The 19,143-nt window shown below is 35.4% G+C and overlaps 1 protein-coding gene across 2 annotated transcripts; it reads right to left on the bottom strand.

Annotated features, from left to right (window-relative positions):
- Positions 1-3,227: 3,227 nt before the first annotated feature.
- LOC112510404 (glucose-6-phosphate isomerase, cytosolic) lies at positions 3,228-18,449 on the bottom strand. Of its 2 annotated transcripts, none has more exons than XR_003068927.1 (24): positions 18,288-18,449; positions 17,907-17,951; positions 17,700-17,776; positions 16,750-16,831; positions 16,565-16,612; positions 16,180-16,335; positions 15,997-16,093; positions 15,843-15,885; positions 10,100-10,167; positions 9,915-9,999; positions 9,253-9,301; positions 6,569-6,641; positions 6,387-6,447; positions 6,215-6,281; positions 6,043-6,099; positions 5,894-5,947; positions 5,688-5,816; positions 4,871-4,934; positions 4,707-4,780; positions 4,453-4,506; positions 4,310-4,378; positions 4,108-4,243; positions 3,807-3,914; positions 3,228-3,572 (listed from the first exon to the last, which is right to left on the bottom strand). XR_003068927.1 is itself a non-coding variant. In XM_025115808.1 (24 exons), the coding sequence occupies exons 2-24, from the start codon at positions 17,949-17,951 to the stop codon at positions 3,522-3,524; spliced, it is 1,701 nt and encodes a 566-aa protein (XP_024971576.1). In that variant the 5' UTR covers positions 18,288-18,449; the 3' UTR covers positions 3,228-3,521. The 2 variants fall into 2 exon arrangements, 1 of the variants encoding a protein (XP_024971576.1); XM_025115808.1 differs by having other exon boundaries at positions 4,108-4,197.
- Between the last annotated feature and the right edge of the window lie 694 nt (positions 18,450-19,143).

The following is a 19,143-nucleotide window of genomic DNA, read 5'->3' as shown; positions in this document are numbered from 1 at the left end:
ATAAGACGAAAAAGGAATAAAAACAGAAAATGTAACTTACTCTAATCTATACTATATTATAAAGCATTTGACGAAAACTCTTAAAAATCATTTTTTATGCATGAAGTATGTTTATTGATGCATATTACTTAAAATTCAAAATTACAAGTAAATTGTGCGTAAGTACAACTTATTAAAGTTTCATGTTTGAATTCGTGTAACTAACTGTAGATAAATATAATCGAGAGGATAAACACTTCATTTTAAATATAAAAAATTTAAAATATAATTAGGATAATCATTGAATTATAACAAAATACTTAATTATTATATCTATAAAAAAATATTAAACAAAAAATAAAAAAAAATGAATTAAAGAAATACATNTCATTTTAAATATAAAAAATTTAAAATATAATTAAAATAATCATTGAATTATAACAAAATACTTAGTTATTATCTCTATAAAAAAATATTAAACAAAAAATAAAAAAAAATGAATTAAAGAAATACATAAAAAAAAGAAATTTTAAACAGTCAGTTTGATACTAATATCAATTTTTTTAATTCTTTATGATGTCTTCATATTTATATTTTATTTAAAAATAAAAACATTATCGTTTTCTTAAAATCATATAAAATCGTATTATAACATCGACTGAGACAAAAAAAACATAAAACATTAAAATCGAGATGTATCTCACTGCATTGTGCGAATACCTTTCTTGTTTTTAATAACATCTCACTTGTTTTGTTGTAAGTTCGTACAATTTATTTCTCGAAATATTCTTAATGAAATAAAAAATTGGAATCATATTTAAAAGCAAATAACCTTTTTTTTAATAAATTAGGATAATGGTGGTTGGACTTTAATAAATTAAATATATTCGATAATATCTATTTGGTAATAAAATTTGAAAAATGTAGCATGTATACATATATTTGCTCTACCCTAATTAAAATCAAATACCATGATTCAGGTTCGAGAGTTCATGGATTATTTTTGTAACATAATATTGTTCGGTTTTCCTTATGATGATATGGTTGAGTCCCGGTGAGAAGCGTAAGAAGAGATCCTCATCCAAAACCCTTGGATGCACTTAGGATGAGATACACTGAGATTAAATAAGAAAACTAAGCTTGGAATATACAATTATCACACGGTTACATTTCGATAACTAAGCTTGGAATATACAGTTATCACCGGTTACATTTCGATAACCAACGTTAAATATTCATGTCATACAACCACATTTTTTTATTATGAAGTCATTTTATTTTATGACTTAACTGATTTTGACTAGAAAATTTGTGTAAAAACTTGTAACAATTTACTCCCTTACAAAGGCTACATTTTCAACCACACCTAAATCCCCGCATGTTGCTTCAGGGTTAAGATCGTGGGCATCTATACAGAAGGTCTTAGGTTCAAATTTGGACGTTTGTTGCTCACTCACCGTGATTTACCTCTCTCATGATGATAATTAAGACCAGTTCGGTAGGGACACCTAGAGAATGAAGTCTACCCTTTTTTTAACTGCACCGACACATATATCTCCGCATAAAACCTTTCAAAACATATACCAAATTAAGAAAATAACTCACCGCACCCAAATTTCAATATTAAAAACCAATCAAGTTATTGAAACAAAACGAAAAACATTTCATAATTAGCATAGATTTCGCTTGAAATTTGGAGAAGTTATCCAATATATTATTTCTCAACTAAATTCGAAGTACATAAAACAGTACAAACGATATGGATCATAACCTTTGCAATTTCCATGTCGTTCAACCACAAAAAATCTCAATAAAATTCAAGAATCATAGTATTTCGGTATTTCCAAAACAAAATAAAGAAAGAAGATATATGCATACAGAAAATCTTAAACAACATGAATAAGATGATCAAACATTGTCCTACAAATCGGACACGTTCTTCGATGAACCAGCCAACGGTCAATACAATGGCTATGAAACTCATGTTCGCAACTTGGAAATCTTTTGCATACCTCAAAATCTTGAAAATCATCCAAACAAATAGCACAACTCACCGGTCCTTCGGACCCTTGGTGGGCCCTACGGCTAAAACTCTGTAACTTCTTCAACTCTTCCAACGACAACCCAGAGGCCAAGCTACGGTCAACTTCATGCGAGTCGAGTCTAAGAACTTCAGACTTAGCTATGAAACCGATAACGGCATAGCAAATCATCAAGTAGAGGGTGACGATCGAGATTATGCAAAGGAGGGAGAGGGGAGGAGGAGGAAGCACCATTGTTGAAAAACCAAAAAGAGGAAATGAAGGTGAAATGTTGGGGAATATATGTTAATAAGAAAGATGAGGGTGGTGTTGGTTGTATCAAGGCATCTAGTTGACTTTGGTGGATGGATGGTAGCTTCAACTCCAAATAATGGATGAACCTGCATAGGACTATCTAATCATTCATAACTAATCATATATTTATAACAATAATAATAATAATAATAATAATAATAATAATAATAATAATAATAATAATAATAATAATAATAATAATAAAACAATCCATAGTTTTTTAGGAGTATGTTTTAAAACACGAATTTAGATGGTTCATTAATTAAATGGTTTTAGTTGACGAATAATACAACTTCAGAGTTAAAAAGTACTGTTAAAATTATCGACATCATAAATATAGAGTAGTTCACAACATCTATGCAACATACCATTTACATAAGGGTTTAGCTTGGTGGCAATCTCCGGGGTCAATAATTAAGGGTCGTTCTTCTTACAAGTTCGAATCCCATAAGCGATGTGTTGGTTACAAGACCGTGAGCCTAGACCACATGAATTATCAGTGCCTTCTGATTGTTGATATCACTTTTAAAATAAATGAAAATCATACAAACTTTTAAGTCTTACCACTAAGAGACATGATTATTATCACTTGGTAAGATTCAAATGGAAGCATAAGATGCATAGGTCCAAACCTTAACCAAACGACAGGCAGCCAACTACTACACAAGTTTTAGCAACAACTCATTGATGCAAACTCAAGAAGACCAATAAGAGTAATATCTTCTGATGGTAAGTCTGAAGTGGCTGGTCTATCACCCACAAAGTTGTTGAGGTTGATGAAGCATTTTGTCAAACAGTTGGTGGGCAAGGAATCTAATTTTAAACTGTCCAAAACCAAAGATCAACTTTTAGGTTTTTCTTGAACTTCTAGCAATCTTTAATATTGAATCATTGAGCAAAATTGGAAGGAAGTGATTAAGAGATCCACCAAACAATCTTGAGAAACAACCACCAATTTATGTCCCACAACTAGCATATTATTTATTCAACAAAGAAAGACGAAAGACGATTATTCCGATACTTTGGATCGCTTCAAAATGGCAAGAATTATGCTCGTACAATGTGAGTCATGCAGTTACAAAAAAAGCAAAATGCAAAAGAACTCGCTGGACGACAAGAATGTTGGCGTCATACATTATAAAGCGTCCTATCGATGTGTTATCAGTTGGTTTAGTTGTAGACAACTTCACCACCGTTAAGTAGTAGTTATATCTTGGGCAGAAGAGTTGTGGGTTCTGAAGGCACGTCTGCACTAGCCTGCCAACACAAAAAATACCACAATCATATAACATTTGAGCACCAAACTGGGTTTATAGCATCTCATATACATTGGAATTATGACCCAATGGTATTTGGCTTAGTGGTAGAGCTCAACCTCCTTGAAGGTCTGAGGCTTTCAAATGTCACCAAAGGTGAGCAGTGTTTGTGAGTTCGAACGTATTATATACTTCAAAAACAAAAATCATGTGCAGAAAAAGAGCATTTTTGTACCTCAAGATATCTTGTTAGCAACTTAGTTGTACTGAAATTGAAGCCCTCAACCGATTCTCCTTTCTTACGGGATGCATGAAGCTGCTTTCTTACATGGGATGCTAGTGACTGCAATTTAACATAGCACCGAAACTCGCTTACAACAAGTTTATGAGAATGGTAGGAAAAGGTAGCTTTAGAAAATAAGTAATGGTGAACCACCCAAACATTCAATAAATCCCTTAGCTATACTCATCTGTTTAATAGTCTATATTGTTTTATGGGGAAAAAAGAGGAGAAATATTTTCTTTTTCATGCATACCTTCCCTAACTCAACTCCCCACTGATCGAAAGAATTGATGCCCCAAATGAAACCCTCCACAGCAATTCTGTGCTCGTAGATAGCTAGCAACTGAATAGACAAGAGAGAMGGATTTTGTAATGCTATATGCTAACTTCTACATGAAAAATTAAACAGTTAGAAGAATGAGCAACAAAAACTAGAGGTTTATAAATGGTCAAACCTGCCCAGTTCTATAAGCATCCAATGATGGAAGTAGAAGGCTAAGAGATGGCCTATTCCCAGAAAAGGTCTGTTGATGAAAATGAAATTAGTAATCAAGCTTTCAATTGCACGCACAAGAATGTGGATGATGAAGGAAATCACCTTGTGAGGAATAAGATGAGATGCAACATTCTCACTTTGCAATTGTTCAGGGGTCTGGAACGAAGAGAAGATCATGTAAGTTGTGTATCAAATTCAATCATATCCAAGAAATTGCACAGTGGATCTAACAAATCCATGATATGCCACATTATAGGTTCATAGTCATTGTAATACTATATTATGTTCCTCATGGGGCATAATCTGCTATGCCTGAAGTTTGATTTGATGCATAACGGTGAAAAGAGTTGGATTACCTTCCCATAAGCAAGAGCATCAGGCTGTGCAAAAAAGTTGGACATGAGCTCATCATGGTTATTCACCACTTCATCTGCAAAACAAATTTTACATGATATGCGAATATGGGACAAAGGACAAAAAAGAAAACATGACCTTAGTAGAGAGGAAAAGGGAATGTTACCTCTAAGGTAGACCGGTTGCTGACTCTTCACAATACCAATAAAGTCGCAAGGAATAACACGCCCCTGAGAACTCCAAAATAAAGGATAAAGAAATAGAGCTTTCAGCAGATAGGAAGCTATATGCAGAAGGCTGATAAAATCTAGATTGGTACCATAAAGTAACCACGTTACAGTTTCTAGTTCTTGATTATTAGGCTTTGGGTTTAGGGTTACACAACTGAAAAGCCATAATTGTAATAGGTAAATGACAGCACAATATTCTTCTGGAAACATGACGATTATGAAGGTACTCTTTCCACCAATAAGTTCCATTTCTGAAACATAACATTGGGCCATAATTTTTAGTCAACTACATAGAGCCTCTTCCGCGTCGAGTTAAAATAACTCTATAAAAAAGAGTTCTGTACACTTTCTGATTTTTACTTATAGCCACTCCAGAGGGTAGTCAATCAAAACTAGCAAATTCTCCCATCCAATGCAAATTGCAACAGTTTTCACTTTGGATCGTCAATTGCAAAGCTTCCGTTTTTGCACGTAGATGTAATCTAGTAAGCATGAAGGGTATTTGGCTAAAGGTCAAACGCTTTAATGAAAATGCATGTTAGGTCCAACATTTCTAATGCAATGGAGAGAAGAATCTATGTCGTACAACTCTTGAATGGGCACTCTATCTATGTTAAAAAAAAGTACAAGATTCCTGCACGTGAAATGTGTCAAGTGTACAGAATTTGGGATACTATTTCCCGACACTATCTGATTGTTGTACATAAAAATGATTACACAAAGGTAATGAATTGCAATCACAATACAACTTACCTGATGAATTAGTTGGTAAAAACTATGTTGGCCATTTGTTCCTGGTTCACCAAAATCAATTTCACCAGCTTCAAAAGGAAGACGCACACCATCTATGGATACTCCTTTCCCATTACTCTCCATGCTAACCTGTAGAATAAATTTGAGATGCAGACATCTAAAAGCTTTCAAATAGGTAAGACACCACCAAGTAACTAATAATATACCTGTTGAATGTGTGGAGCAAGCTTCTCAAGAGCTTGAGTGTAAGGTAGGATAGCCTGGGGAACATAATATTTAAGGAGGAATTCAACCAATAATCGAGTGCCAAGAAACACTATCAAGTGACTTAGGTGTTGTAAACAATAGAACTCACTCTCGCAGGATATCCAAGAAAAGAAACATTCCATATGCTCAACAGACCTAAAAGAACCTGAAACAGTTGCATATAATGTCAATGAAGGGAACATTTAGCAAGTTAAACAAGCACAAAAGAATGTAAGACTACAACTAAAACACATCCAAGGCATCATATCATGCACACATACAGGTATATTATTCTCAAAAGGAGTGGACTGGAAATGCTGATCAATACTCCTAGCACCTTTCAGGAACCTACAAATAAGAGAAAAGTCATGTCACTGAAAATAAAGTGAACAGAAGAAGTTGATCAAGTGGGATTAAAGAATTGAATGATCCCAAAAAATAATAGTTATGTACTTCTCAATGACTGAGAAACCGTATTGGAGAGATAAAGGTAACACTCCAACAGCACTGCAAACTGCAATGGATCAAAATGACCAATCACATATCATATAGATAAAAGGTTCAAAAAATAGGGTTTTTTGGTCCCTCTCTTCTTTGTTTCTTTACAAATTGAAGTAACAAACAGACTATCTTACCACTGTATCGACCTCCTACCCAGTCCCAGAATGCAAAAGCATTATTAGGATCAATCCCAAACTTCTCCACAAGCTGCATCAAACAATGAAGGGTAAAAACTATGGCGAAGTCAGATGATTCACCAGCATGATGATAATTCTATCTTTAAAAGCTTATCTAATAATTCATTGCACCTTAAACATCAATTACATAAATGCCCACACATTAATATCAATGAAGAATTTATGACTAATAAGCATGACAGGAACTTGAATACAAAGATGATCTGTTCATTTAATTGGGAAATAAAAGAGTTTCTGATGTCTCAAAACCCACTAACATACTCCACTCATCTTCAGCTTCATATCAGGAAGATGGAAGGTCAGTTTAAAAAATGGGACATAAATCTCCCTCCCTGGTATTTATATTAATTACCTGATGTGGGATTTTTTGTGTTCAGCAATGAAACAAAAGGATGACGGATCTTAAGATTAAAGGTGGGGATGAAGGACAACCTCTTGCAGTATTACTAGCTAGATTCCACATGTAAATGATTTAGTTACAGCTCGCTAACTGCTGTAAAATATGGAAAAATAGATGGAAAGGTAAAAAAGAAAACGCCAATAATAATTGTCATCACAGGTCTTAACAATCCCACTGAAGAAACCTTCACACAAAGGAACCTTCCAAATGGATAACCTTCACATATATTTAACATTTTTTTGCATTGATTAAAGTATGCTGCAACTCATAGTCTTGATCTAAATCCTATAGACTCCAAACTGCTTCTTCACAGTGCCAAATAGTCCCTCCACCTATAGCTACAATAGATTTTAACTTGATAGAAAAATCCAAGCTCATCAATTTGCATGATGATAAAATCTTCAAACAGCATAACTCCTGTATGTTCTTCTGAATGTATCCACAACAAAGCCTATCATTAATATAGACCTACTGCATTTGCAAAATCACGTCGTACAGTCATCAATTTGACACCATTTATCACTTGATCATACATGCATAACTACATTTACTCCATCCACATACTCTTAGAAACCTCTACTATTCAAAAAATCTACCACAAAACCATCTATCATACCCTCCCTATATCACAAAGAGCATATGTCGATCTTTATTTTTCTAATATAGTCCCAAAAGCAACATTACTGCACTTCTCCCTCAAACTGGCTAAAGTGAATATTACGTCTACGATTCAAGTTATTCTTGCAGCATATGTAAGAAGACTCGTATATCCTAATAATGGTTGCAGGCAACGCCACTCTTTGGCTGGATACATGCAAGTATGTGTTAGACAGAATACGCAGAGCATATGTATCACATATATCTCTGGTCCGGAGCTTTTTCAAGTGGCAAACTTAGCTTGAGAGTTGCATTTTCCCCTTTATCTATGTAAAAGATTTCACAGGTATGAATTCACATCACCTTAGCCTGATGTATCTGTACTTTCGAAAGAGCTAATAATCATGTAAGATGATTTCTTTAGTCAATAAAACTGGAGTAGCATGATTCATAGACATGAAAAGGCCGCATCGTCAAAGAAATGCTTGTCAAGACCTATTTATATTTGGGTAAAATGGCAACCCAAACCGACCCCACACGGAACCCGCCTCCAACTCCAAGGGCACCAATGTGAGGGAGCAATTTTTTATTCACTCGGTGACTGAAGCTAGCCGCGCGTGGGGGGGGGGGGAGATATTAACTCTTTATTTACTGATAATCTGCAACAGCAAAGTGATGAGTATAATGACACAATCATATGTGTGTAAGCTGACTAAATGCAGTATCAGTTGCATTTAAACCAGATTTAGACAAAAAAAATATATATATATCTACTACTGAACTAGAAACAACTTTCAAATTTTAAACTATTCTCAAGCAGAGATTATGTGTCTACTCCGAGCCACTCAATCATCAAGCTTAATGCAGGAGCTTCCCATTGGGAAGCACTATTACACAATACTACCAGGAGCATACAACTTGAAATCTAACACATGATTGAAAGAACTTACTTCCTGAAAACCTACACATTGTCTAATTCCACATATTTAAGCAATGCAGACAATACAAATGTGAGCAAGCTCCACAATCCGTTGAGGATTTGCTACAAATTTGATGCTAATGGATACTAGGATACAGGGGCCAGCAGAGAAGACTGTGTTTCAAATGATCATATACTTGTCCCAGCGGTGCCTAATCATTTGCCCCATCACAGGACTCTCCAAATGACAACCATTTGTCATGTGATACTAGGAGAATACAACTTGAACCTTACCTCACAATCAAAAGAAATAGTTCCTTCCCTTGCCATCTTGATTGCCACTCTGCACCTTACCTTACTTTCTGGAAGAAAAGAAAACTCACCCTAAAAACTTATGCCAACAATAGTTGTTTGGTTCCTAATATGACAGTATTGAGTATATTACTAAAACCGAGAACAAGCTCCACATCTATTAAGGAGTTGCTAAGATCTGATGCTACTTAACACTAGAATATAGGGGGTCAGGAAACACAACTAGAATTGCGAAGAGATCAATACAAACCATAAGAGTGTACAAGTTCAAGCTGGTTTTGAAGAATGAAAGGAAACCAGTTGCTACCATAGAAAATAGATACACACCATAGAAAATAGTTTCACAACGATGTATAATACTCATCCAGTTCCAATAGATAGAAAGGAACAAACCTTGAGATTTGTGCTAACCGCAACCATATGCTTTGAAACAGCCTGTGGTCTGAAATAGCAAATCATATGCAACTAAGTTATATGAGAAAAAATAGAGTACATGCATAAAGGAGATAAGACAAGAGACACACAGTTCAATCAATCACACTTTAACATCACATCAGTCAGAATGGATTGCCTACAGGTACATGAATCTCCACTTTGTTTAGCATGAAGAACATATAAAAGAATTTATTTATAAAATGACACATTGATATTGGACCCAAATATTAGTACAAGCATAGTGTACTAATCAGATTAAAAATATTCATATCTTACTGAAGTCAATACCCACATATGCTACGTAAAATCTCATTAGTTGTCACAATTAAGCTGTGTCTTTTCAAGCAGAGGGTTTGCTCAACCTCAAACTGATTCCAACAATTATTTGCGGCATCCAACATTTGGTTCAATATCTACACATCTGCCCAAGGAAGGGAGTTGCAGTGGTAGATCTATTGATAATCAGAAACCGATGTCTAGATATGACTTGCATGCCATACATCGCACTTTGCAGTTGCCATTTAAGCTGACAAGTGACACCACCCAGTCACTTGAATTTGGCATATGCAGCAGTATAACATCTTCAGAACTAAAAATGACTGATTGGCTGATGCACTTACCCCAAAGCAGATGAGATCCATTCCCTCAACGTCCGTGCATTCAGCATGGTCTCAGCTGTAGTAAAAGTCTTCGAAACTACAACAACTGTATTGAATACAAGAAAATATAATTAATTATATAACAAAATATAGTGTTTCATTCTATCAAATAAAACACAAAACAACGCCAAATATAATAATATCACCTAAGGTGGTCTCAGGATCGAAGCCTGAAATATTTCTGGCAACATCTACTGGATCAACATTTGCTAGACTGCCAATACCAAGATATGAGGAAGAAGTAAGACATAGCAAGATCATTGTCTAAATACAAGCATCATGATTACATGCATTAGATGACAATAATATGACATGCTTCTTACCAACCACATGACTCCTAAATGAAGACAAGTTCATCAGACAGATCCTATCATTTCTTCACTTGTATTGTAATTTTTAATAAAACAACATGACCAAAACATGTAGAGTGTGCTCCATGACAAATGAAGGGCAACATAGATACTAGAGGCAGCACTGCAGCAAGATAGTTAAGAGGCAGACACACTTCATGGCACAAGTCTAAAATATTGCTGCAGCATAAACCTCATGGCAGGGGGAACATGCCTTTTTGGGAGCCGAGATACAAAATCAGAAAATAATATTGGTATATGCATGCTCGTGTGAGTATGCAGTGTGAACATTTTTTGTTTACATTGGATTTTCACAATTAACCAGCAAAAGTTTACGTTGGTTCTTTACCTGTACAATTTTGCTCAATGAGAACCTAATTTTAAAGAGAAATGTAACTTCTTTTATCTCTACTATCTTGTATCTCTCTCCCTCTGCAACTAATTAGGTAGTTTACGCTAAAACATGAAAAACATATAAAAACATCTCATTTCATGTTACATCATAAAAAAAAAGGTATAGATCCGAGGAAGGTATTACCTTCATTGAATCATCACTACAAGAACTATGCACAATTCCTTCTGTTATTTCATGGTGATAGCCAAGCCTGGGCGACTTCTAAGCGAAGTCGTGTGCATAAATTGGGAAACTTGCTGTACATTGAAAGTGACTTGCACACGACTTGGGAAGTCACGTAGTTTGGAGTGTACAAGTTGAGGTAGCATGCTACACACATATCGTGATTTAAACCAGGCTGCATGTGCAACTTCAAGTTGCATACAGGCATATGGCAGATTTAATGTGATTTCTAGGTCAAATTTTGTTTATTTCATAACCTTCTCTTCTTGATAAAAGCTTAGACAATACTTTAGAAGATTCAGTGATCTTGCTTTCTATTTCAAGTTAATCTTTGTAAGGTAAGAGCTCTGGTAGTTATCTTGATTTGTCATCAAAGTACAAACCTCCTTCTCTACCTGTGGATGCACACTATAGTGTAACCACGTTAACGATGTGTTCCGAAACCTTTATTACAAAGGAAAGGAAAGGAAAGGAAAGGAAAGGGGAAGAAGTAAAAAGAACTCGTGTTCTCGAAACTCTTTTAGAAGGTAAAGGAATGGAAACAGAAGGAAAATAATAATAAGTTTTCTCCCAAAACTTTCCTCCCAAATGTGGGAGGAAAGGAAGGAAAGAAAATAAAATTAAAACCCCTTTAAAAAGATTATTAAAATTACAAAACCACCCAACCTTTTATTTTAAAGGATATATTTTTAAAGAGTATATTCTTAAAAATGATATATTTCCTTTTCTTGCTCTCCTGTACAAGAACATGAAAAATAATTTTCTTTTCCTTCCCTCTCGAGAAAACAAGTATAAAATTTCTTTTCCTTCCCTTTCTTATCCTCCATTTCTTTTCTTTTCTCCCCAAATTCGAGAGCATAACGTAAATCATTGCCCCATTTATTTGTTTTACATTGCATACGTGTTGTTATTATCTTCGTTTGTGGATATTGAGCACATTGGGATCCTATTTGTATTCCACTGTTGGTTGTTGTGGGTTTATAGCATCATTTTGTATATGGGACTTTGGTGCATCTTGGAGATGTAAGACTAGAGTAATAGAGTGACTGTAGGAACGTAGACCTAGTGGGGAGAGGAAGAAGGGAGTTAGTAAGGTTGAGGGTGGGGCATGGGGAGGGAGTTCTGGAATCGGTTTGATTTGGTTTGGACTTTGGTGCATCTTCTGATAAACGAGTTTTTCGGCCCCAACACCTTTGGTCTATGAATAGTGGAGATAGTGGAGTACAACATTGCCAATTAACCTTAACTTCTAGATAGCTAATTCAGTGGGTATGATGATGTCAGTCAGCTTCAACTTTATTTATCATTTACAATTACTATTTAAAGTACAACGCATATTGATTTAATACCAAATCTTACTAACTATTTGAAAGTGATCATGATCCAAAGTTGTGCTGTTTGAAACCTGTTTTGTCCATGTGGTCTCAATCTGTGAGTTAATTCAATAAAATTGAGGAAAAGACAATGACTACCCACCTACAAGGTAATTGTTTCTAAAATGCCATTTAATATGAATGATAAATTGAAGTTGGTAGGTAGTGCTTAATCTATATGCAAAACCAGAAATTTGTTTTCTCAAAATCTTTCATCTCAGATTTATTCCATATAACCAACATGTGATACTCTCAATTCTCATGGGTAGCGAAAATCATATTGAAATGATCAACATATAGAACAGCAGCCAAATCATCTGCACTTGATTTCTTTGTGAAAGCACTTGGGTAAATATTTTTCTTACCAAGTAGACATTGGCGGACAGAATCACACCATATGGGACAATATACTTTAAGCATACAATGATCGCCTTAAAATTTAATTATGAATAGCTAGTGATGTTGTAAACATGCAAATTAGGCTCAAATTTAGACACTTGTACGCTACCATGCTTATCAGGGATTTGTAAGAGACCACTTGGAAAAAAAAATCGTGTTGTTATTTGCAATATCATTTTCCTTGTTTTAATAGCAAACAAATACTTATCTGCATCCGACAGGCTTTATATGCAAGGCCTGAATATTACATGTCTTTCAAGCAACATTACCACCCTATTTACTTCTTTTCATTTAGTGAATCATTTATTTATTTATTATTGTTAAGATTTTATGGTTCTTTTCCCTCAACAAAATCCATCTTAATTGTAGACAAATACATCTTCAGATTCTCATTTATTTGCAAGCTTACATTTGCTGCATATTATTTCACAGGTGTCCTTACTTCAGGCATATAAACTTTTTAAGGACAACAATTTATTGCCATTTTAGGACTAACATCAGCACCAACATTTGTTAATACATATTCATATTAAATCAACAAGTTAAAGAATATTTGTGAGACCTAATACTGTCTCCAAACTTTCAAGAATCCATGCTCAAAGTGAAAACATAATAGAGACAAGAAGTTAAGTGCTAAGTGGAGCTAAGCAAAAGTGGGTTTACCCATATATTGGCTACATAACACATTCAAACCAGTAATTATAAGCATGAACATCAAAATTTAAGCTTGAGTGATAAGCATAAACCTGACATAAAGCACACCCACTTAGCTACTTAGCTAATCAACAAAAGTGTTGAGCAGAAAAAGCGTTTTCATACATACATCCAGTAAGTGCTGATACACCCAATTAAGTCCTTCAATGGACGGTTTTTTTTGGGAGGAAGATGGGTTTTTTTACCGAATCCAACAACCTTCTCCACCCGTCTCCCCCACGCCGGACCCATCTCGTTTTCCGACAAAACACACATCTCCTTATTTCTTCTTGTTCTTTTTTGCAATGGGTTTAGATTTTGCCAACCAAAGTGGGTTAGATCTTCAAAAGTGGGTGAAGGCAATGGTGAAAGAAGAGTGGATATGAGTATATGATAGTGTGTGAAGGTTTCTTGATTGATCGAGTGTGTGATGTTTTCATGATTGATTGAGTGTGCTATCACAGCATGTTCCCCATATCTTGAAATCCAAATGTTGATCGAGTGGGTTTATGGTGGAGTTACCCTGATCACAGTGTGTTATCACAATGTGTTGTCCCATATCTTGAAACCTGTATGTAGATCGAGTGCTTTTACAGTGATCATAATGTGTTATCCCATATCTTGAAACCCATGTGTTGATCAAGTGGTTCAACGGTGGAGTTACAGTGATCACAATGTGTTATCCCATGTGTTGGTCTAGTGGTTTTACAGTGGGTTTACGGTGGAGTTACAGTGATCATGGTGTGTTACTGTTATCCCATATCTTGAAACTCCATATGTTGAACGAGTGGGTTTACGGTGGAGTGACCACAATGTGTTATCCCATGTTCTGAAACCCGTATCTTGAATGATCCAGTGATCACAATGTGTTATCCCCACTTCACATATTCATCATGGCGTCACATTGAGAAAGGTTCGTGGGAGTAAGGAGAGAGCAGAGCGAGGAGAGGAGCGAGAGATTTGAAGTATACCCATAATGCCCTTAATTTTAATTATTTTGTCATAATTCTCATATTTATTATATTAACCATTGACTAAATATGATTTGTGATTTAGATTGGATCTCAGGGATCTCACGAAATATTGGGTTCTCCCTTGAATGACCCCTATATATATATATATCAGTTGCCAGCTATGTTGTACAGTTTGGAGTGTTGGGCAACACTGGAGCAGAAAACCATGAGAAGAAGTTGGAAGTTGCTAAAATGAAGATGTTCATGTGGACTTGTGGTCGAACCATGTTGGACAGGATACCAAACAAGGTCTTCTGGGTAGAGTTGGGAGTTGCACCTATCACGTAGAAATTGAGGAGAGAGGAGATTGTGAGGGTCTGGACAGGTTCTTAAGAGACAAATGTCAGCACCAGTGAGAAGAGTAGAAAGCATGACAGTCGAAGGGTTGAGGAGGAGGGCAAGGTCAAGGAGAATGTAAAATGAGCAGCTGAGGTTGGATATGGTGACCTTAGACATGGCCCAATGACATGACCTCTGATAAGAGTTCTTGGAGGGCAGGACTAGGATAGCAGACTATATGTAGGGGCATGTAGCTAAACTAGTTGGGAGGAGAGATTGGAAGGGTAGAAGGTGAGATGGAAGGGGGTTGGAGAGCCGATAAATAGGTTATCAGAGCTTTAACACAGGTAGAGGGATGTTAGTGTGTAACACTATTCCAATATGTTCCTACTTACTTGTTTAACCTTTTTTTACTGTTGATGGTTTACTAGTCTAGGTTCTTCTTTCCAAATTCTCTATTTTTTTTTTTACTTTTTGGTCCCAAGCTCCTCCTTACCTTTCAACTTCTAAATTATTTTTTGATGAACTTTTTGAAGCACTCGCTTTTTCACCATTTCACCAAAATCTTTTTACAAGCACTTTTTAGCAAGTTGGGGTCTTCACGGAAAACTAACTGCTATAGTCTTTCTGGTACATGACAGGTCTGCATACATCCACCAAGACCCTACTTCTGAGTGGGACATACTGGGTGGGTTTGGTTTGGTTTGTACTGGTTGTTAAAATGGACGAATTTGTTTAACTCTAGGAAGCAAAATCAAGACACTTGTAACAGAACATAAAGAGTAATAATACATAAGAAAATTGATGTATAAAATACATTCGAAGTATATTCAAAATCTTGGTGAAATTGATATGCTCCCCATCTTTTAAAAAACTTTATTAATTATTATATCTAGTCGTCAGACTCCCCTCCTTCTCAACAAATTGAAATTAGAGGACATGCAGGTGTTTATATCAATGAATATATTATGTTGACTCTGTCCTAAATATGTGAAATGGTGATGACACAAAATTCACAAGAAGACGGAATCCATTTTGGTATGCATAAGATTAACAAGCTTTGAAGCTGTTGCCAATACACAATGCCATCAACTAATTAAGCATTTAGAAAGGCTACACGACAAAAATGAAGGAAACAAGCATATAAAGATTAGAACATAACTACATCATGATCAAGCAGTCAAGCACACAATATATACACTTACAAGCGGAGCTGGCGACCTCCTGCAGATTTACTAGCCTCTGGATCTGTAAGTTCACAACACGAATAAGATGATAAGCATTCTTATTCTAGACAAGCCAATACAGAAAGAACATTGATAAATATCTGGTTGAATACATGGAGTTAAGAAAACTCACCTGTTTGAAGAGCGGTGTGCACAAACAATGGACCAAGGAAGCTTCCACCAATGCCAATAGCAATCACATTTGTCAATGCCTTCCCTGTGGCTCCAACCTAACAAGGATTATTTGTTACTCAATAGTACAGCATTACACAAGTAATAAATTGAACAATGATCAGCATTTAAGATGAATGATTACCCAGGAACCGTTGCGAACTTTATCCGAGAATTCTCGAATTTTGTCCAGAACTTGCCACACATCAGGTACCACATTCTTCCCATCACTGTTTATAACTGTATCTTTTGAAGCACGGAGAGCAACATGAAGCACAGACCTGTTCTCCGTGCTGTTTATCTGAAGTACAGACCAGAAAATGCAAAAGTTTACAATATGAGTTTACAGCTCTGTGATTTCATAAAGAGGCTAGCTTAAAGATGAACCCAAAACTAACTAAAGAAAAACTTGGCACCTTGTGCAAAATATTGAGACCTGATTCAACTATTATTTGAAATTCTTTTTTCAAAAGAAAAAGTAAGTTACTCCAAGTGAGTTACTATTGAATAAAATTTATAACTTCACTTACATGCTCCCCATTGAACATACTATTAATCTTTTCTTTGAGACATGCTGCCTGCATTAGGAAATAAGAAGATGGTCAGAAAATACTGTACTTTTTTGCTTTTTTGGTGGGCACATATCATAACTCAGTTTGTGCAATGATATCGATATTTTTATCATTTCAACCAAAGAGAGAGAAGACCAACCCACCTCAGCAAGTGTAAAGAGCTTAGACACCGTATCAACAGTGGTACGCTGTCTTGAGTAATCCAGGAATATTCCATCAAACTCACTGCATAAAACCCGAAGGCAAAGAAGCAGTCTTAGCTCAAACATAACACTACAAGAAAATACATCCTTCCACCTAGATAAAGAAAGCGAAAATACTCCTCCCACCAAAATTAGAAGAACGCTCACCTTTCATTTTGCTTCAAAATAGATGAAAACCCTTTAATTTAAGATAAAGGAATTAAAACCCTTCCATATAAGGCCCAATCTTTTTGTGCATCTCTAATAACAAACACATAATTGGTGGGGAAAAGAAAATTTTCAACTTATAAACCCTTATCTTAAGATAATAAAAAGTGAGTTTAAAAAAAACAAGTTCCCAAATTAGTTATAGACTCAAGTCTCCTTGGAGTTGGTTGTGGGTTCATGTCTCATGGGAGACGTGAGCGTTGGTTGCCTTGCCATTTAAAAAGAATAGTTATATAATCAAGCAGTTCCGAATTTAGAGTCCATGTCCCAAAACTTATAGATGCTAATGATACATATGCTTTTGAGTTATAGACTCCAGGGTATTCAGCAAACATTGTACATCAAATTTGAATTCTTTTCGAACTTTTTTTGGCAAACCCTACTCAAACTTTGGAATGGAGAGAGTATCATTTCTCTAAGTTCTGGTGGACTATTTAAAGACATTCAAAGAAAAGTTATCTACATCTCTATATGTGGCCTCTTGATATAAAGAACATTAATAATTAAGGAAAACCACATAGGCCTTATCTATATAGAAGGAGGTAGAGTTATTTAAAACTAAAGATGATGAAAGCCCTTCACAATATTTAGGAGAAACCATAAAAGGGAAGAGAAGGGAACAACAAAACTAAGAGAAATGAACTTTTGTTACTATAGTTCATAAGAGGCTGAAAGTCTCATACAGCATCATCGACTTGCATCGGTCAGTGTCAGTCATCAAATCACGCAAATGAGTCTTGTCAATTTCCGCAACATGAGCCTGCAAGTAACAACGGTTCATATCATCAAGTTACAACTAGACTTAGAGAATAGAGATACAGACCTGCAGTTATTCAAATAAAAAGCAGGAACCAAAATGATGGTCAGGTAAATAGGTAAATGGTAATCACCTTCAAATCCTTCCATGGTGCAGTGTCAGAGATTAGAGTAGCCATCTGCAACGATTTTCAAGCAAAATAAATAAATCAATACCACAAAGCAACCGAGACCAAGATTATCAAACCGATAAAATTAAAAATGTCCTGATTTATGAAAAACAAATACAAGAACGATTAGGATTAAGATTACGATTGCGAAACTGGTTTGATGTAAGCTTGGTTTCCATTTTATTTCTCGACGATCAAAGAACAGATTAGTAAACAAACCATGTAAAAATTTATCCAAGAACGAGAAAGGGCCTTTTTCTTTTTCTTTGATTAACTCGGAAACAATTGAAAAGAAAAGCCAGGGAAAGATCCAAGAACTGAAAATGAGTGAAAGAATTGCATTACCTGGAGATGATTGAAGAAGGGTTGCGAAGAACAATGGTGAAAAGGGGAAAATATGTTTGCAATCTGATGAGTTTGTGCAGAGAGTGTATCTAAGTACGATGAGAAATTAGAAACAGGTGGCGGTGGTAAGAATTGAAAGAATATGCCGTGGATCAGACCATTCTATTTCTATGGACGGCGTCAAAATAATACCACCACCATCCTTTAATCATCTTCTCTTTTCTTCCTCTGCTTTTTTTCATGGAAATTGTGTTTCGGTAAAAGTTATAAAAAAATAGTTTATCAGTGTCATACTGAAATAAGTAAAAAAACAGTTTTTATAAACAATCTCAAACACCCTTTTAATCATGTAAATTCATTTTTACATACATCATTTATATTAAATATGGATAAAATAATTGAAATATTATTTTTTCATTTAAGATGTAAAATTACAAACTAATAACAGATTAACAGTCGAAGTATAAAATCTAAAACTTCTGTAAAAAATGAAGTTGAAAAACAGTTTAGGATGGTTTGGTTCGGTTATCGTTGTTGGGGAGGTGGTTGTTGATAGACAACCACAAAATAGATAGAAGATAGTGATGGTGGGTTGACGAGAAGGGAGACGACTGGAAAAGGGGCGGGACGGGGCGACGGTGGGGCTTTATTGGAATCAAATGAATCAAGGCGAAACGATATGAACCATTGCGTTGGTCCTTGAGCTATCAATGTTAGTCATCAGACAAAAGAAGATTTCTTAGACTACAATGGTGATTATGAACTCTAGTGATTATTAACCTAGCACTTGTTAAGCAAACCTCAAACTCGTTAGTCTTTATGGTGCGTCGTAACCATGATGAGATCAAAGGAGAAG

This window comes from Cynara cardunculus (assembly GCF_001531365.2).
Source record: "Cynara cardunculus var. scolymus isolate 2C chromosome LG 3, CcrdV1, whole genome shotgun sequence".
NCBI classification, from domain to species: domain Eukaryota; kingdom Viridiplantae; phylum Streptophyta; class Magnoliopsida; order Asterales; family Asteraceae; genus Cynara; species Cynara cardunculus.
The sequence above is the reverse complement of the archived record's forward strand: the minus strand, read 5'-3'. Positions and strand labels throughout refer to the sequence as shown.